We start from the raw sequence: 19,918 nt of genomic DNA, 5'->3' as shown, positions 1-19,918 counted from the left end.
GAGAACCCACTGGGCGTCTTGCCTCTCCATTTGACTCTGCCAGTTGCAAGCCCCTCACGGGCAGGACCCCCCACAGAGGATGGCCAAACCCCCTCGTTGCTCTGCCACAGTCCTCTCATGCGTAAAGCAGGAAGCCTGGCTCTGCCTGTCCAGGGCCTGCGCCTGCGCGTGGTGGGCCTGACCCGGCGTCCAGAGCACAGCAGAGGATGCCCACCTGGCTGGGATTCCGCCCGGCACACAGCAGGCGGCCTGCTCTCTGCCCAGCTCCGATGCCCCCTGCTCAGGCCCCCACCTGTGACCCCAGAGGACCCCGACACCTGCCCGGCTGTGTGGGGACTGAGTCCGTGTGTCAGTGCCCACCGAGAACAGAGCCGCTGGGAAGGGCGGAGGGCGTGCGCTCCTGGCAGAGTTGAGTCGTATTAATCTGCCAAAGCAAGCTGCTGCTGGGAACGGTTCTCGTCTGTAATACGCAGCTCAGCGAGGAAATGGCCTTTGCAGGATTATGTTCCGACCCTAAAATTATAAAAATGGAAGCGAACCAGAAAGCACGCGCCCAGGCAGGCATTCAAGCACCTGAGCAAGGGACATGGGAGCCCACAGGGCACAAAAGACACCAGAATAAAGCCCCACTGGGAGGCAGGGTTTTCCCACCTGGGCGTGGTGGACAAGGCCCCTGCTCAGCCTCAGGTGTCAGGTGGACTATGTCCGGGGCCTATCTCCCCAGGAGCGATTCCTGCTCCTGGCAGAAGGCTTGGAAAACAGAGAGGGTGATGGGGCTGAGGCCCTGGACCAGCCCCTGGAACAGCGGCTTTGGGCTCCTCCGTGGATCCGGAGGCCGCGGATTCCCTGGCCTCCTTTGTTCTCGTCCTCTGGGGTCGGTGTCTTCTCCGGGGCCACCGGGCTGGCAGGGCTGGGGAGACGAGGTGCTGTCACTAGAGGGGCCACCAGATATGCTTCAGCATCATGCCTCTCGGTGGGGAAATGGTTTTGAACTGTTGAAGAGACCCCGTGCTGGGCCTCCCAGGGGTCCCTTAGACAGGCCGAGGCAGGAGCTGGGTGCTGGGTGCTGGGTGGCTGGCAACACGTCCCTCACCCTCCGTCCATCTGTGTGTCTGTGATGGTTGCTGGCCTTCTGGAGAGCGCCCCCAGCTCCTGTGTGCAGAAGGGGCACCTGGGGGAGGTCGTTGAGGGCCAGGGGCTCCCTGCAGCCCACCAGCCCCCAGTGCCCGGCTCACCTCCGTCAGGACCAGCTCTTGGGCACCAGCCTGCCCTTGGTCCCCTGTCCTTACCCTGGCAGGCTCAGAGGACCAGCCCCGTCTGCCACGTGCCTGGGCAGCTCTGGTACCACTGGAGCTTATTGTCCTGTGTCCTTCATGGGGCATTGGAGCCCCGGATGCCTTGCTGGTCCCACTCCACCTCCCGCCACCCCCGGGGCCTCTGGACCATGTGTCCTTGTCCTTGTCCCTTCGCCGAGTGGCCAGCACAGCCCTGCTTCTTGCCCCTCCACTCCTCCAAGCGCCCCAGGCCCTGCCCTCTCCCCGGACCCCACAGGCCGAGCTTTCCCCAAGACACTACTTCCCCTGCTGACGCCCCCTTCTCCCCCTGCAGCCTGACTGTCACTTGCATCTGCACCTGCGCTGGGCAGACAACCCCTATGTGTCGGGCACCGTGCACACCAAGGACAGCGCCCCAGGCCTCATCATGGGAGCAGGTGGGTGATGCTGCCCCCGTCCCGGTGGGTGTCATTCAGCCTGAGGGAGCCTCCCTTTCAGGGGTAAAGATGGACAGCCATGGGCTGGGGCCATGATGCGTCTCCCAGGAGGCAGGGCCAAGCTCCCCGGGAGGCTCAGATCTCAGGGAAAACCGAAAGGGCAAACTCAGGGCACAGGGACTCAGGACACAGTGACTCAGGACACAGGGACTCGGGACACAGGGACTCAGGACACAGTGGACTCAGGACACCGTGACTCAGGACACAGTGACTCAGGACAGAGGGACTCAGGACACAGGGACTCAGGACACAGGGACTCAGGACACAGTGGACTCAGGACACAGTGACTCAGGACACAGTGACTCAGGACACAGTGGACTCAGGACACAGTGACTCAGGACACAGTGACTCAGGGCACAGTGACTCAGGGCACAGGGACTCAGGACACAGTGGACTCAGGGCACAGTGACTCAGGGCACAGTGACTCAGGGCACAGTGGACTCAGGACACAGGGACTCAGGACACAGGGACTCAGGGCACAGTGACTCAGGGCACAGGGACTCAGGACACAGTGGACTCAGGGCACAGGGACTCAGGACACAGTGACTCAGGACACAGTGACTCAGGGCACAGTGACTCAGGGCACAGGGACTCAGGACACAGTGACTCAGGACACAGTGACTCAGGACACAGTGGACTCAGGACACAGTGACTCAGGACACAGTGGACTCAGGACACAGTGACTCAGGACACAGTGACTCAGGGCACAGTGACTCAGGGCACAGGGACTCAGGACACAGTGGACTCAGGGCACAGTGACTCAGGGCACAGTGACTCAGGGCACAGTGGACTCAGGACACAGGGACTCAGGACACAGGGACTCAGGACACAGGGACTCAGGGCACAGTGACTCAGGGCACAGGGACTCAGGACACAGTGGACTCAGGGCACAGGGACTCAGGACACAGTGACTCAGGACACAGTGACTCAGGGCACAGTGACTCAGGGCACAGGGACTCAGGACACAGTGACTCAGGACACAGTGGACTCAGGACACAGTGACTCAGGACACAGTGGACTCAGGACACAGTGACTCAGGACACAGTGACTCAGGGCACAGTGACTCAGGGCACAGGGACTCAGGACACAGTGGACTCAGGGCACAGTGACTCAGGGCACAGTGACTCAGGGCACAGTGGACTCAGGACACAGGGACTCAGGACACAGGGACTCAGGACACAGGGACTCAGGGCACAGTGACTCAGGGCACAGGGACTCAGGACACAGTGGACTCAGGGCACAGGGACTCAGGACACAGTGACTCAGGACACAGTGACTCAGGGCACAGTGACTCAGGGCACAGGGACTCAGGACACAGTGACTCAGGACACAGTGACTCAGGGCACAGTGACTCAGGGCACAGGGACTCAGGACACAGTGGACTCAGGGCACAGTGACTCAGGGCACAGTGACTCAGGACACAGTGACTCAGGGCACAGGGACTCAGGACACAGTGACTCAGGACACAGTGACTCAGGGCACAGTGACTCAGGGCACAGGGACTCAGGACACAGTGACTCAGGGCACAGGGACTCAGGACACAGTGACTCAGGACACAGTGACTCAGGGCACAGTGACTCAGGACACAGTGGACTCAGGACACAGTGGACTCAGGGCACATGGCTTGTAGTTGGCAGGGTGGATGGATGATGGATGGGCAAATGGGTGGGGGATAGACAGGTAGATGGATGGGTGGATGGATGATGGATGGTGGATGGGTGGATGGTACATGGATACATGGGGGATGGGGGGATGGATAGATGGATGGTATGGAATGGTGGATGGAATGGTCAGTGGGTGGGTGGATTGATGGATGGGTAGGTGGATGGATGGATGGGTGGATGGATGTGTGGATGTGTGGATGGGTAGATGGTACATGGATACGTGGAGGGATGGGTGGATGGATAGATGGATGATGCATGGTGGATGGGTGGGTGGAGAGAAGGATGAGGGATGGTGGGTGGGTAGATGGTACATGGATACGTGGGGGGATGGGGGGATGGATAGATGGATGGTCGGAATGGTGGATGGAACGGTCATTGAGTGGGTGGATTGATGGATGGGTAGGTGGATGGATGGATGGATGGATGGATGGATGGATGGATGGATGGGTAGTGGATGGAGCAGCACCATGTGCCACCTGCCTGCCACCCTGTCCTGCCCGGGCTGCCACTTCCCAGCCACACACCCTGGCCCTGGCCAGGCCTCCCCTCTGCCTGGGCTGCCTGTGCCCTTGGCCAGCTCCCAGGGCTCACTTGAAGGCCACTTTCTGCCCCAGGCCCTCCTCACTCACTCAGCCTTGGGGCCCACCACCCTGGCTGCTTGTGGCTGCAGGACACCCTCCTCCCCGCTTACAGGGAGAGCCCCCAGGAGCGGACCCTTGATCACTCCTCTCAGACACCCAGCTCAGCACGGGGCTGGCAGAAGGAGGTGGCCAGCCATGGCTGAGGGACGGGTGGAGGAATGGGTCAGTGGGTGGAATTAGTCAAGAGGAGTGGACAGGTGGACGATGGAGGGATGGTCACTGGAGAGGGGTCTGAGGAGGTTCCCGAGAAGAGAGAAGGGGCCCTCCACCAAGCCCTGACAGTCCCTTGACTTACCCACAGAAAGGGATTCCTGGACGCTTCCAGAGCACAAAGACCTACCTAAGAAAGCCAAGGACTTCCCCGGGGCAGCACCCTAGAGCAGAGCCCGCACTCGCGGGGACAAAGAGGGTGGATGCTCAGGAGTGAGACACTTTGGGGGTCCTGGGCTCCTCTTTTTAGAGGAAACTCTAAACAGTGAGCTTGGGAAGTGTGGGGGTGGGGTCGGCCTGGAGAGCCCAACCAGCTGGCTCACAGCACGGGCCGGGGCCTGGGGTCCGGCTCTCCCAGACCTCTAGGTCAACGTCACCCAGCCAAGAGGCAACACTCAGAGTGAAGGATCTCCTAAGTCCCTACAAGGTGTTCCCCGGCTCTATTTAGTCCAAAGAAAACATGGGTATATGCTGGCAGTGCATCCCCTACGCTGAGGGTCCAGGGCATTTTAGGATGCAGGCCTGGGGGGAGTGGGCCTGGGGGAGCAGACCTGGGGGAGCAGACCTGGGGGAGTTGACCCAGAGGGATCAGGCCTTGGGGGAGCAGTCCTGGGGGGTAGACCTGGGGGAGTGGTCCTGGGGGGCATACCTGGGGGGAGCAGTCCTGGGGAGCAGACCTGGGTGGGCAGACCTGGGGGAGCAGGCCTGGGGGAGCAGACCTGGGGGCACAGACCTGGGGGAGCGAGGCTGGTGCTGATGTCCCTTCCCTCTGGTCTCCTTTCCGCTCCCCCTGAGTCACCCTGCCTCAGAGGCTGGCTGGCTGTCAAGGTCCTGGGTGGAGGCTCTTTCCAAGCCAACGCACACTCAGGGTTCTGCGAGCCCGAGTGGCCATCGTAGCAGGGCCAGCCCTGTCCACCCAGGGCAGGGTTCAGGCCAGTGGACAGAGGTGGAGGCTCGCGCGCCCTCCCCCTCCCCCAGACACACCCAGCAGGGGCTGCACACCCACCTGGAGGGGCCGACCCTGCCTTCCACCCAGGGTCTCGCCTCCCACCCCTGGTCTCCTGCTCTCCTAAAGCAAACCCGGCCAGGCTGGGCTGCCCTGCGCCCACTACCTGCCCAGCCCCCGCGCTGCTGTCCCTGATCACCAAGCTACACCTTCTCATTCTTGAACCGCCTGAGGCCCTGGCCCAGCTCCGGGCGCACCTGGGCCATGGCTGGGCCCTGAGTTTGGCCTGTCGCAGGCGGAGTCTTCTCTGCCCCAGGGGGGACCAGCCAGAGCCCAGCATCCCCAGCAGGTCCCCAGCAGAGGAGGACGGCAGGGGACACCCTTCTGGTGGCTAGGTGGCAGGAGGTGCAGCCCAGGCAGCCCTTGGGCACGGCTGTGCTGGGCTCCGACCTTGGCAGTGGCAGCGGCTGACCCCACCCCAATGCTGTCCCTTTGCCTTGGGGCAGGTAACCTGGGCTCACAGCTGGTGGAGTACAAAGAGGAGATGTACATCACAGCGGACTGCGGGCGCAGCTGGCGGCAGGTAAGGAGGCATAGCGGCCCGTGCCCACCCACACCCATCCTGCAGGACTCTGCCGACCGCTGCTCCTGGGGTGGGGGCTTCGTGGATGACAGCGCTGCTCAAAGTGGCTAAGAGGTGACATAGACCTGGGCCTGCACCTCCCCCGCCCACGTGTTCAAAGCCCTGTCCCGGGGGCAGTCTCACAGCCGGGGCCCCTCCCGGGTGACACTTGGACAGCACGCCACCCGCCCGGGCAGGCAAAGTCCACCTGCCATCTCGGCCTAAGGCCTTGACATCCCTCTAACAACATGCAGGAAACAAGGGGTTTTGAAAAGGGCAAGAGAGGTCTGCTGTGTTGTGATGTTCCTATTTGACTACACCAGTGAAGCCGTCTAGTCTCTAAAGGTCACCTCTGTCCCATCCGTCCGCCCCGACCCCCTGAGACCTGGAGTCGAGGGAAACAGGAGCTAGAGGTCAGCTGTTCCCACTGGGCCTCTTCCCAGCTGTTTCAGAGGCTCCGACCCTGGGGGCAGCCTGGTGGGACCGGAGCCGCTGGGCCACCTGGAGCAGGAGTGGGGGGCACGGGCTCGCCCTCTCCAGAAGGAGAAGTCCTCATTCAGAAGGTCAACGAGTCTCCACGCCCTGCCCACGCCCAGCACCCAGGGGAGCTTCCAGGAGGGAATGGGCAGTCCCTACCCCGCAGGCCTCGGCATCTGGCCTTCCACATGGTGCGCTGACACTCGGAGCCACGGCCTCCTGGGGCAGCATGGCCCCGCTCTCCTGGGGGACCACCATTTTAACCCCAGGGCCTTTGCACCTGCTGCCCCCGCATCCCCGGGGGGCACTTCCCTGGGACATTGGCCGGCTCTCCACTTCCTGGAGCCCCCCCCCCCCCCCCCCCCGCCGTGCAGACCGCTCAGCACGTTCACTTCATCTGTCCTGAAAACCTTGGCCGCGCCCCCTGCGGCAGGGCTGTGCCGACTGAGCACCAGTCCTCGGGGCAGAGGCAGGGGACCCCTGCACAGTCCACCTGGCGTTATGTGACAGCGTTCCTGAGGCAGCCGACTAGGGGGCCTGTTGGGCTTGGAGTTCCGGAGGCTCTGGGGCCAGGCGTGGGCATCCGCAGGTGGCAGCAGGTGGGCCAGAAGATCTCACTGCCAGACAGGACGCAGTGAGCCTGGCAGGGTCAGGGCAGGTCCCTCTCCCTCCCACGAGGCCCACCTCTTAAAGGTCCATCGCCGCCCAACACCTTCAACACGGGGACCCTGGGGACACTCACTTCCAGCCGTGGCCCGTCCTCTTGTGGCCAGCACAGGTGGGCAGGTCAGTGCTGTGCTCAGCGCCCGCCATGCCCACAGGTGTTCGAGGAGGAGCACCACATCCTCTACCTGGACCACGGCGGGGTCATCGCAGCCATCAAGGACACCTCCATCCCCCTGAAGATCCTCAAGTAACGTGGCGGCCAGCACGGGGCCTGTGGGTGTGGAGGGGGGCACAGACCACAGCCAGGACTGTCCCCATGGGCCCCAGGTCCTGGGTGTCACCTGCCTCCCAAGCCCTTCCCGGGGCACCCTGGAGCTGGACTCGGTCCTCCCTCAGGAGACCAGAGACAGGGAAGCAGCGCAGCGTGTGGGGAGGGGCGGGGCCCTTCCCCGAGAGGGACCTTCACCCACGGGTCCCTGGTAGGGGGAGGGAGGCGGGGAGCCAGGGCAGCTGTGGCCAGTGCCCCAGGTGAGCCTGGTCTCAGAGGCCCAGCCGGGGCTGCCAGGAGGCCGGAACCTCCAGTCTGAAAGGCCCCTCCTGGGAGGCCGCAGGACCAGGACGCTGGACCTGTCTGGCCCAGACGCTGCTGGCCAGGCCCAGCCTTGGGAAGGCTGAACTAGACGTTCCCAGGGCTAGGCCGTGCTGCCGTCCAGGGGTGCAGGGTACCTGGGTGCTGCAGATGGGGTGCCTGGGGCGGAGCCAGCGGGCACGAGGCAGGGGCGAGGCGGAGCTGGCCTCCGTGGGACAGTGGCTGGGCCCTAGGGGGTGGACTGTCCCAGGTGTGTTCTGCCTCCCCTGGACACTGCGGCCCTCCTGCAGGTTCAGCGTGGACGAGGGCCTCACCTGGAGCACGCACAACTTCACCAGCACCTCCGTGTTCGTAGACGGCCTGCTGAGCGAGCCTGGGGACGAGACTCTGGTCATGACGTGAGCGCTGGCTGAGGGCGGGGAGGCCTGGGGACAGATGCTGGTCAGGACGTGGGCGCTGGCTGCAGGACAGGGAGGCGTGCAGGGACGGCAGAGCTGGGACCCAGCAGGCCGCACTGGGGCCCCCAGGCTGAGCCCTGAGGCGCCTCTGTCCTCACGCCTGCCTCTTGTCCTGGGGGCAGGCGCTGGGCGCCTCCGGCCCTCTCACCCACTGCCCAGGGTCGTCTGTCCATGTGAACAGCTGGCACCTCTCTCAGCCACATGTGCCACCTTGCCTGTGAGCCGGGCCCCTCCCAGGACGTCAGGGGGGCCTCCTGTGGGCTTCATGTGCGCACAGGCCCGGGGACACTGGGGACAGGGAATGTGGCTTTGCTGGGGGCAGGTGAGCAGTGAGTGGCCAGGGGCCAGGCAGGGCTCCGCAGAGCAGGGAATCCATGTGCCCTGCGGCCCTCAAGACCATGGGGAGAGGCTGTGCTGGGTGGTCCCACAGTGGCCGGGGCTGGACGAGGGCTGCACTGCCCGGCCTGCCTCTCCCCGTGCCCTGGGGGTGCCACAGGCTCCCCCCTCGGCGTCTGCTCTGCACGTGGGGAGGAGCAGGGCGGAGAGTCCTGGGGTCCGGGCAGCAGGGCCAGGCCGGGGCCGGGGCCAGCCTGCTGCGGGGGGCCCAGGGGTCGCATGTGCCACGGGCCTCCTTCCTGGTGGTGAGCGGGACGCTCGACTCCCACCCAAGGGGGAGGTGGCCCGTCCACACTGCACAGCGAGCAGAGGGCACTTGGCCAGCGTCCCCGAGGACTGCTGTGGTCAGTGCTGCAGGGTGTGGGCGGTGGGCACACACCAAGGAGGTGAGGCTCTGCCCTCCTGAGCCCATGAAGCACTCTGCTGCCCCTTCTCCCCTGCCTGCTCTGAGCTGGGCTTGGGGTGCATTATTTCTCTTTGGAATGAGAGCCAGCTATGGAAACCGGCTTCTGGGCACAGAACCCTCTACTGCTCAGGCCGAGGGAGGCAGGGACAGGACTGGGACAAGCTGGACAGGGCCAAGAGTGGCCACCTGTCTGGGGTCCTTCTACAAGACATAGTGCAAGGTCCAGCTGGGTGGGGCTGTGGATGGCCCTGGGACAGCCAGGAGGCCAGGGCTGCAGCCAGCTGGGAGCTCTTCCCTGCCATTGAGGGTGGCCTTGTGGGTGGGATGGCCCACGCCAGCGCCCTGACCGGCCAGAGCTGGGGAACGGTCTCTGGGGACCCTACTGCCAAGGCTGGCCCAGCGCCTGCAGAGGGCCCAGCCCTACAGCCCCGCAAGAGCAGGCCGGCCTCACTGAGCCCTGGTGCAGATGGACCGAGTCGGGGTGGGGACATGTGTGCCCAGCAGAGAGGCCAGACCAAGGCGGTGCTCCCCCTCCCCCGCAGGGTCTTCGGCCACATCAGCTTCCGCTCCGACTGGGAGCTGGTCAAGGTGGACTTCCGGCCCTCCTTCTCTAGGCAGTGCTCTGAGGAGGACTACAGCTCCTGGGACCTCACCAACCTCCAGGTGCGGCCAGGACTGCTGGCCCCGCCCCTCCGCCTGCCCCAGCACTGGCCAGCCGGGACCTCTCCTCCTCCAGGGCGTCCACAGAGGACCCAACACACCAGCCTCTGGTGTTCTGAGCGCATCCCTCGTGCCTGGGCTGCTCCGGTCACCGAGCAGGGTTCTGGGCTTTCCGGCCCTCGGGAGGGAGCGCCCAGGCGGGTCTGGGCACACGGGCTAACAGTCCCCACCTGCGGGGGCAGCAGTGCTGAGCAGGCCGCTCTGGAGGACGCTGGGGGTTGTGGGCAGGGATGTCAAAGGAAGATGACTGACCCGGGGACAGGGGGACAGGATACTTCCTTGAGGACCCTTACAGAGGTGCCACTGCCCTGCGGCCCACGGTGGGCGAGAAGGCTCAACATGGACAGGTGTGGGCAAGTAGGATTTGTGGCCAGGCGTCCTTGCTGAGGGCCAGACACCACCTGACAGGTGACAGGATGTCCACTAGACACAGGGTGGTCCAGTGTGGGGCGAGGTTCTGGCTAAGCCTGTGCCAGGCTCTCTGCCAAGCCGGACCTTGCAGAGGGGCCTAGGGGAAGGTTCTGGAGCCTGCCCACGCCTGGCCCAGCAGACCCCGTGACGGCTTGGGCCTGCTGCAGGGACGGGGTGAGTGCTCTGGGCATCCCTGAGGTCCTCCTCGGGGAGTGGCCTCCCCGCTCTCTGTGGCCCGGGGGTTAAAGGGGAACTTAGGGGCCACCTGTCCAGCAGCTCTGGACCTTAGGCCCGGCCAGGGCTAAGAGATAGCAGATGCACAATGAATGCTCACAAGTGGGGCTAGAGGGAGGCCACCCTGTCCTCTGCTGGACCTCAGTGTCCCCTTCTGTGAATGGGGTGTCCCCTCCAGCTGCTGCCTGGGACAGAGCCAGCTGCAGGGCCCCCGGCACCTGCACCCCTGGGAGGGAGCCGCTGCCTCATGCCAGCTCCTCGCCCCTGCACCAGGGCGACGGCTGCATTATGGGCCAGCAGAGAAGTTTCCGGAAGAGGAAGCCCACGTCCTGGTGTGTGAAGGGGCGGAGCTTCACGGCGGCCCTCAAGTCCCGCGTGTGCCCGTGCCGGGACTCGGACTTCCTCTGGTGAGTGCCGTCCTCAGCTGGAGGCTGGGCCTGGGCAGCGGGGTGGGCGGTGGGGCGGTCCTGGGGGGCCGGGTCCTGGGGGCAGGGGCAGCCACAGGGGTTGGTTTTTGTTTGGGGGGTTTTAAACGTTTTCTAGTTGTCGATGGACTTTGTTTTATTCATCCATGTGGGGCGCTGAGGATCAACCCAGGGCCTGGCACGTGCCAGGCGGGCGCTCACCCCAGGCCAGCGCAGCCCCACAGGCAGGTTGGAGCAGAGCAGGGGGAGGCCGGTGGCTTTCAGCAGTGCCTAGAGGGGGCAAGGAGGCTGGTGGGCGCAGACCCCCACGATGGCCTGTCCCCAGGCCCTCCCTGTGGCGGGGGCCTCCGGGGTGGGCACCTCCATGTAGGCTTGCTCTTCACACTCCTTCCCGGGGCCCTGGACTTGGGGACTCAGCTCTGATACACAGGATAGGGCCGAGGTGGCCGGGTGAGACTGGAGAGCTGGCCGCAGCAGGCGCTGGCCTCTGCCCTGCTCTGGGGGTGCTGGGACAGAAAGGGCTGGGTCTGGGGCATCTTTGGATCCGCCTCCAGGAAGCCCTCTGGGACCTGGGGCTTGTCGCTCTGGACTGCACCTGCCCTCGGTCAGGCCTCTCCCTGCTCTGGGACAGGCTGTGTGGGTCGCCCCTGCGTCCCCACGGACAGGAGCACTGCAGGCCCTGGACATGCGGGCCCATGCCCTGCCCAGCCCTGGCAGGCTGCTGTCCCCACCGGTGCCTCTTGCCTGACCGCTGTTCCGGCTCCTCACAGTGACTACGGGTTTGAGCGCTCACCCTCCCCGGAGTCGGCCAACAAGTGCTCTGCCAACTTCTGGTTCAATCCCTTGTCACCTCCTGAGGACTGCGCCCTGGGCCAGACCTACACCAGCAGCCTCGGGTGAGCGTGCGCGGGGCTCCCCGCCACCCCAGGGAGAGCAGGCTCCCGGGCCCACCCACTGCCGCCACCCCGAGAGGGGGCCGAAGGACAAGCCAAGTGGGGGTGCTGTGCTTCGCATGGCACTGTCACCAGGCTCTAGGTCCCTTGAAGCCCCAGGGGCCAGCCCAGGGGAAAGCTGCCTTGAGCCAGGCCTGAGCAGAGAACCAGAGAGGAAAGGCCCAAGGGCCCAGAGAAGCAGTGCTCCTGCTGTCTTCCAGAGCTCCTGCAGCCCAGGACCCCCACCCCACCCCCATACACAACTCAGGGCCCCAGGTCTGGTGGCACTGCCACCCTGGGTCTCAGCTTCAACAGCACCTCCTCCAGGAAGCCTTCCCTGATCTCACCCCAGAGCCACGCCCCCCTCTGTCAGAGCCAAAACCTTAGGTATGGTCACATTCACATAATTGTCCTCCCCGCCAGACTCCCCCCAGGCTCATGTGGGTGTCCTGCAGCCTTCAGTGACAAGGACAACCTGAGGGAGGGGCTCAGCAAGGGTGGCAGTCATGGCCTCTCCCCCACCAGGGGCTGAGCACACTGCTTCCAAACACCAACTTCACGTGGAAATGTTGGGTACACAGAGCTGTGTGTGACCTTCAGCCTCAGGAAGTCCCAGACACGCTTCCTCTGAAGGTCCCATCTCCCAGAGGACGGAGCCCACAACCTGATGAAGAAATTCCACTTTTTTCCCTGGGAAACCTGAGAAAAGGGGAGGCAGGGCCAGAAAATGCAGGCTTTGGCCTCAGCAGGACACACCCTAACCTCTTTCCATCACCCATCCATCCACCCATCAAACCACTTACCTGTCATCCCACCCACCCACCCATCAAACCATCCACCCACCCATCCACCCACCCACCCACCCATCAAACCATCCACCCACCCATCCACCCATCCATCCACCCACCCACCCATCCACTACCTATCCAATTCACCCCTCCACCTATCCACCTATTCACCTATTCATCTACCTATCCACCCATTCACCCAATTTTCCATCCGCCCATTCATCCATCCACCCCCCTGTACATCTACCCACTTATCCATCCACCCATCCATCCACCCACCCATCCATTCATCCACCTACCTATCCAACCACCCACCCATCCACCCACCCATCCACCCATTCACCCATCCATCCATTCATCCACCCACCTATCCATTTACCCATCCATCCACCCATCCATTTACCCATCCATCCACCCACCCACCTCCATCCATCTACCCATCCATCCATCCATCCACCCATCCACCCACCCATCCATCCACCCATTCACCCACTCATCTACCCACCCACCCATCCATCCACCCTCCCACCCACCTACACATCTATCCACCCATCCACCCTCCCACCCACCTACACATCTATCCATCCATCTCCCACCCACCCCAGGGTTTGGCAAACAGGGCCTCTCATCTGAAGTGTCAGGGCCTCTCATCTGTATCTGGGCGGAGGGTTCCACCTGCCCACGTGGGCCTTGAGGAGCTGTGGGTAGACAGCCCTCAGAGAAACGTGTTTTCTTTCAAGTCAGTAATTAAAGGGGCTTCGCCTGGTAAAGATCTGAATATTCACTTGGTGGCTGAGCCACACTGGAGAACTGGGTCCTGAGGACAGGAGGGCCACCAGCCTCCGAGACAGGCACCCACTTTTCCCAGAGGGGTGCTGAGCACACAGTGACCATGTGGAGGGGGCGCCGCCAGAGCAGGGGTTTCCAGTGGTCTCCTAGGAGGGTTCCCAGGGCCACCAGGTTCGCCTACCGGCCTCACCCTGTCCACTCCACCAGCTCCTACCTGTGGGCTCCCGCACCCACCGCAGGGCCTTTGTACCTGGTGTCCCCTTACCTGGTCCCCTTGCCTGCGAGGCTCTACCTGCTCCCCCCAGGTGTGGCTAGAACACCCCCCCAGGGATGAGCTCCCAGGTGCCCTGGGCAGTGCTGTCCACTGGGCTCCACATCCACGTGAGGGAGGTAGGCAGCCTCCTCCTCCCACCAGACAGTCTGCCCCACCAGGACAGGGCTGCCTGGGAGCACCCATCCCAGGACCTGGCACCTAAGAAACAGGTGTCCCTTGGCTCTCGAGGCCACAGGGAGACAGGGCCCATGAGGAGGGCACTCTTGCCTGGACCACCCAGGGAGTGACAGCAAGTCCACGGCTGGAGGTCCCCCTGGGCACCCTCCTCATGTTCCCCTCAAAACCAGCCAATCCAGACTGGCCCTCGCCCCCCAGGAGCTAGCGGTGGCCATGGGTGTTGCTCTCAGGCCCAGGCGAGGCTGTCCTCTGGAGCAGACCCTCGTCCCTCCGAGCCCCAACGTTCTCGCGTTACAGGCAGAGTAGGGCGCACAGGGTGGGGCGCGGAGCCTCTAAGGTCAAGGCCGAGGGCCACCTCTGGGTGACACATCTCTGCCCCATCCACTGCCCTTCTGGTGCCACCTGACCCTCCCTTGTCCACCCAGGTACCGTAAGGTGGTGTCCAACGTGTGCGAGGGTGGCGTGGACCTGCAGCAGAGCCCCGTGCAGCTCCAGTGCCCCCTCACCCCACCCCGGGGCCTGCGGGTGAGCATCCGCGGCGAGGCGGTGGCCGTGCGGCCCGGAGAGGACGTGCTGTTCATGGTGCGGCAGGAGCAGGTGAGCGGCTGGCCCGTGCTGTCACCTGCGGGGTGGCTCTGGGGGGCTGTGTGTCAGCTTGGAGCATCATTGTGGAGCCCAGCCTGCTGCAGCCTGCAGGAGGGACCGTGGGTGGGACCTCCGCCCCGGGCCTGGGCCAGCACCTGGGAGAGAAACAGACACAGGGGGTGGAAGGAGCAGCAGGAGGGAGCCCCCCGCCCCCCGTTGTCATGTGGCAGGGGGACTTCTTCACTCTCTGATGATATGGATCTAGTTAATTTGGAATCCTAACAAAAGCAGGAAGTTAAAGAAGATCCCTATTATAATCACACAATCAAAAATGAGTTCTGTGCATGTGCATGTGCAAGGCTAGACACAAACCTAGCTCACACACACGTGTATCTGCACACAGACACGTAGGTATGTCGACGAGTGCGTCCCCGTCTCCCAACCTGTTTTTACTTTAGAACAAGCGTTACATTTCCTTGTGATTTTAAAAATAATGTGTTCATTGTAAAATATTTTGAGAATACAAATATCATCAAAATTCTGCTCCCCAAAGGAACGATTAATTCTTGCATTTCCTTCTAGTCTTAAAATTAATAGGTAACATGCTTACGTTTCTGATTATAGAAATAACTAATGTTCATTGTAGGAAATTTAAAGATGAAAACAGAAAACTTACAAATATTCAAGAAATTCAACGTGCAGAGAAGTGCAGAGGACAGTTGGAATGGCCTTCCCTGACGGGAGAGGGTCCCCGGACTCTGGCTCCCAGGGGACCTTTAGACAAACAGGGCTGATCGAGGGTGGCCTCCTGATCCCATCTGCTTTATTTAAATGTCCTTCAAGGTGGCACAGAGGTGGCTCGGGTTGTGACAACGAGCTCTGTGGGCTTGGAAAGCAGGCCCCTTGCTCTGGTGCCAATTCAGAAACGAGGGCTGAGGAGGACGCGGGCTGGTCCAGGCCAAGGCCCAGCCGTGGCAGTCACTCAGCCACTGTCCATTGCTTGATACTGGGGAGACTGAGGCTTGGACAGGCGAAGTTGCTCTTTTAAAGCCACATGGTCACAAGTGGCAGAGCTGGCCAGGGCATCAGGCCTCAGGCACTCTGAGTAGACAGAGACCAGGTCTGCTCCAGATCTGGGCCATCCCCTGGCTCTGCCTCCTGCCCGTGCCAGGTCCTCTTGTGGACTGAGACTGGCTCCCAGGTCACCCTGGGGCGTGAAGGCCACCCTGGGGCAGGTCTAGGGGTCTCTGGTCATAGCAGCGTCTTGAGTCGGCGGGGGACTTCTCCCCCTGCCAACCTGGGGCCACCTAGACCCTCAGTGGACCCAGGACAGCCTTCCTGGAAACGTGGCATCTGCTGCCCCCTGGAGCCTGGCAGCTGGGCCCCAGGTGCGGATTCTCCTACCCAGAGTGCAGATGGGCTGCCCCTCTCAGGCCCACGCCTGCTTTCCAGCCTGCCCAGGGCCGGGCTCCCAGGCTGTGCCCTGGCTGCCTGCTGGGCCTGCTCCACAGCCCACGCGGGGTTGGGAGGCGCTCCTGGAAGATGGGCCCCGGGGACCCCTGGCCTGGAAGAGCCTGCTGACCTCCTTGGGGGCCAGGGAGGGACGGCATACACACGCGTGCCCCCCCCACACACCAGCTCGCTGATGGACACGTTCCCACATCCCCTCCCTGCACACTCACACACTCGCAGGTGTTTGTGCAGTCGCACACCCACACACACGTGGGCCACGCTGGGCTTGGAGACAGACCTGGATTAGGGGAGTCCGTGTTGAGGCCTCTAGGACCAACAGTAAGATCTGGGGCAGAGCCCAGACTGGACCCACGGGAAGACGCCACGGATCCCCATGGGGCAGAAGGGTCCTGTGTGGGAGGGACGGCCTTTCCCTCCAGGGACAAGGCCACCACCAACCTCACCGCTGACACGAAGACACATTCAGAAGGGAGCCCGGGCTGAGATGGAACAAGAAAATGGAAACTTCTAGAAAAATCCTCAGAGAAAACCTTTGAGATGCCGCCCGAGTCCTTAGGCTGGACAGGAAGGGCACAGCCGAGAGGGAAGTGGACAGACTGGCCCGTCCTCAAGACACTGGCTCTGGGACAGGTCCTCGGGGAGATGAAAGCCTGCAGCCCAGCGAGAGGAAGCCACCTCGGACTCCACCGAGAGACACCAGCCAGCTGGGCACGGCCAGCGACACGGGAGGCGTCTGCCCCAGCAGCACGTGCACAGGAGAAATGGGCACAGGAAGTGTCGCCCGCTGCACGGAGAAACCAGGTAGAGCCGGCTGCCCGGGATGCCCACTCCCTCCCGGAGCAGCAAGCAGCGGACGGCTTCCCTCCTTGCTCCCCCTGGAGGAGCACCCTGCGGCAGCCGTGGACTCCCCATCACAGCACGGGCGTCGGGTCGGCAGACGACTGCTGGGGGGCCCCAGCAGCCCAGGCTCTCCTCCTGCTGCTTCTGAGGGGCCCAGGGCTCCGTGGGCCGTGCACGGCCACGAAACGCCAAGGTCTGCGCCATCCACAGGGCTCCTCCTCTGCACCCGCGTGTCCCTTGCCTCCCCGTAAGGACGCGGGTTCAGGGCCCGCCCCACCCCAGGACAACCTCATCTTAACTGCTTACCTCTGCCAAGACCCCACTTCCAAGTGAGGTCCCATTCGGAGGCTCCAGTGGACATGAACTCTGGGGGACACTGTCCAACCTGGTCCACCGTCTTTGTGGAGAAGTTGGTGAACATAACGGATGTGGAGTGTCCTGCAAACTCGACACCTGCCGGGGGGCATGAAGGCGCTGAGTGGTTGGCAATAGCCCCCTGTCACTGGGTCGCGGCTTCCTGGACGCACTGGAGGGAGGGGCCTGGCAGGGAGGGGGCAGGGAGGGCAGGAGGGGGCCAGCGAGGGGGAGTATGGACTTAAATGGAGAAGGGCGGTGGAGAGACGGGGCTCTGGGCAGAAGCAGCCCAAGGGCGTGTCCCTACATCCTCGCGCCACCCGAGGCTCCCAGCAGGCCATTCAGCTATGAAGCCATCAATGGATCGATCCACAGACATGGTCAGAGTTTATCCTGGACATGGCTGCACTGGGACCAGGCCTCTGCTTTGTGAGCCTCTGGGGACACTGCAGGCCCAAGTTGTGACCCTTGCTGTTTCTCCAGCACGTGGGGGGGGGGTGTCAGGAGGAGGCTGCTCATGGTGGGGAGTGCTCAGGTGATCAGTGTCTCTGTGAGGAGGCCACAGGGGGCCGCTCCTCCCCACAGCCCCGCTGCACACCTAGGGTGACAAAAGAGAAACTCGGGAACCAGAGCGAGATGTCCTGGTCACATTACAGAAGCCCTACTCAGTATGGGGGAACTCGTCTCACCCCCAGCTCCATGACCAGGCCCAGGCCTTAGGGGTCCCCCGGGGCCCTCCCCTGACACCACCTATGTCCTCCTCCTCCACCTGCAGCTGGGCAACTGTTCTGAAATGCACCCCTGACCATGGCCCCTACTAAGTCTTCCTGACTGTCCCTTCAGCTCACTCAGGCTGGGATGCCGAGGGCAGGACCAGACCTGACCTTAGTGGGTGAGTGACCCTGAGCTGGCCCCTCAGCTTCTAGGGCCACTTCTGAGTGGCCTCTTGGTGCTTCCTGCAGGGAGATGTCCTGACCACCAAGTATCAGGTGGACCTTGGGGATGGCTTCAAGGCCATGTACGTGAACCTCACGCTAACTGGAGAGCCCATCCGGCACCGATACGAGAGTCCTGGCGTCTACCGCGTGTCTGTCAGGGCAGAGAACATGGCGGGGCATGATGAGGCGGTGCTGTTTGTCCAGGTCAACTGTAAGTCCAGCACCTCTTTGAAGCTGAGAGCCTTTCCTTGTGACAGGGACATTCTGGTCCTTGGAGAAGCACAAGAGGTCCCTTGGGGATGGTGATAAGGGTGGTGATGGTGATACGCAATAGGGATTATGGGGGTGGTGATGGTGATGGTGGTGATGATGCTGGTGATGGTGGTGGTGATTATGGTGGTAGTGGTAATAATAGTGATGATGATAGTGACAATGGTGATGATGGTGGTGGTGGTGATGATGGTGGTGATGGTGGTGGTGGTGGTGATGATGGTGGCGATGATGATATTGGTGATGATGATGGTGATGATGGCCATGACAGTGAGGATGGTGATGGAGATGGTGGTGATTATGGTGGTAATGGTAATAATGATGTTAGTGATGGTGGTGATGATAGTGGTGATGGTGATGGTGATGGTGATGGTGGTGATGGTGATGGTGGTGATGATGATGATGGTGATGGTGGTGATGATGATGGTGATTTGATGGTGATAATAATGGTGATGGTTATGAGAATGATGAGGAAGCTGATGTGGTGGTGAGGTAGCAATAAAACTGATGGTGACAATGACCAAAACATCTTCTGAAATGCCTTGTGTCCTGCAGTCCTCTAACCCTGACCTTTCTGGGGCCCTGAAGCCCCCCTGCAGGCACTCTACTTGGAGGTGGTTCCTGTCGTTGGCATCAACCAGGAGGTGAACCTCACCGCTGTGCTGCTGCCCCTGAACCCCAATCTCACTGTCTTCTACTGGTGGATTGGCCACAGCCTGCAGGTGAGCTGCCCTGGCCCCTCTTGTCCCCGTACCTGCAGGCTCCCTTCTGGGGTGCTGAGCAGGGCAGGACGCTGCCCAGGTATCCAGCAGCAGGGGACAGTGTGCAACTCACTCCCCAGTCCTAGTGCCCTTCCTGGGCCAACGTGAGGGACCATCTGACCTGGCTTTGCTCAACACCATGCCTGGGCATCTGCTCAGGGCCCGTCTACTCCATGCACATGGGGTGGTCAGACCAGCCCCTGGCTCTTCTTAGGAAAGACGAAGTGGCTGACCCAAGTCAGGGTGTGCCTAGCGTCACAGGAAGGGACAGGTGAGGCATGTGAGGGCTCCAGAAGGGGCCACCACTTCAGGGGTGAGTGGTCAGGTAACGCTTGGTGGAGAAGGAGCTCGGCTGGGGTGACACAGGTCTCAGAGACCTCACTGGAGGCCCCGCTGCACACCATGAGCAGTGGGGAGCCATGGAGAGTTCTTGAGCAGAAACAGACCAATTCACAGAAGGGCAGCTTGTCCATCCTCAGGCTGAGGCCTCAAGAGCTGGGGGGCACCTGTCCCTCATCAGCAAGCACCAGCTGAGGGTCCATTTGCAGAGGGCTGGCGGGACGGAGGGGCTGTGGGCTCAGGGGCCCAGGAAGAAGCAGGAGCTCTGGGTTCGAGTGCCGACTTGGCCACTTCTGGCTGAGTGCCTTGTGCCCCCTGTGCCCCCTGTGCCCCCTGCACCCCAGAGCCCCTGTGTCTAAGCCTTCCTGTCTTCAGGTGCCACTGCCGCCCACCCTCATGCCGCCCTGCCACAGGGGTCCTGAGCTGGGTGCTGGGTCTGAGATGACGCGCAGCAGCTGGGCGTGGGGTGGGCAGGGGCCCTGGACGCTGTGCAGGCCGGCGGTGCCCCACAGGCCTCCTGAAAGGCCCACAGAGGAGGGACGGGAAGGGCTGCTGGACCTGCATCCCCACCAGTAGCCCCAGAGCAAGCCCCTGCTCAGCATGTGACCTGTGGTGCCTCCCAGCATCCCAGGCTCTGCCACCGCAGAGCGCCTCCATGGGTGCACCTGCTGATGAGGCCACAGTACCCTGTCACCGGCAGCCACACAGGACCAGCCTTCCCACTCCTGCCAGCCGGGACCTGATGCGCTCTTGTGCCCCACA

The 19,918-nt window shown here is 62.7% G+C and overlaps 1 protein-coding gene across 1 annotated transcript in view; it reads left to right on the top strand.

The window, feature by feature from the left end:
• Sorcs2 (sortilin related VPS10 domain containing receptor 2) overlaps window positions 1–19,918 on the top strand; it is a 347,236-nt gene that overhangs the window by 311,951 nt on the left and 15,367 nt on the right. The window contains exons 11-20 of the mRNA XM_071614778.1: window positions 1,609–1,711; window positions 5,739–5,815; window positions 7,153–7,244; window positions 7,877–7,984; window positions 9,389–9,509; window positions 10,485–10,618; window positions 11,407–11,532; window positions 14,022–14,193; window positions 17,811–17,997; window positions 18,645–18,778. Coding sequence (XP_071470879.1) covers window positions 1,609–1,711; window positions 5,739–5,815; window positions 7,153–7,244; window positions 7,877–7,984; window positions 9,389–9,509; window positions 10,485–10,618; window positions 11,407–11,532; window positions 14,022–14,193; window positions 17,811–17,997; window positions 18,645–18,778 — 1,254 coding nt within the window. The remainder of the gene's footprint in view (window positions 1–1,608; window positions 1,712–5,738; window positions 5,816–7,152; window positions 7,245–7,876; window positions 7,985–9,388; window positions 9,510–10,484; window positions 10,619–11,406; window positions 11,533–14,021; window positions 14,194–17,810; window positions 17,998–18,644; window positions 18,779–19,918) is intronic.

The sequence above is a fragment of the Marmota flaviventris genome, chromosome 7 (assembly GCF_047511675.1).
Source record: "Marmota flaviventris isolate mMarFla1 chromosome 7, mMarFla1.hap1, whole genome shotgun sequence".
In the NCBI taxonomy this organism is placed as follows: Eukaryota; Metazoa; Chordata; class Mammalia; order Rodentia; family Sciuridae; genus Marmota; species Marmota flaviventris.
The sequence above is the reverse complement of the archived record's forward strand: the minus strand, read 5'-3'. Positions and strand labels throughout refer to the sequence as shown.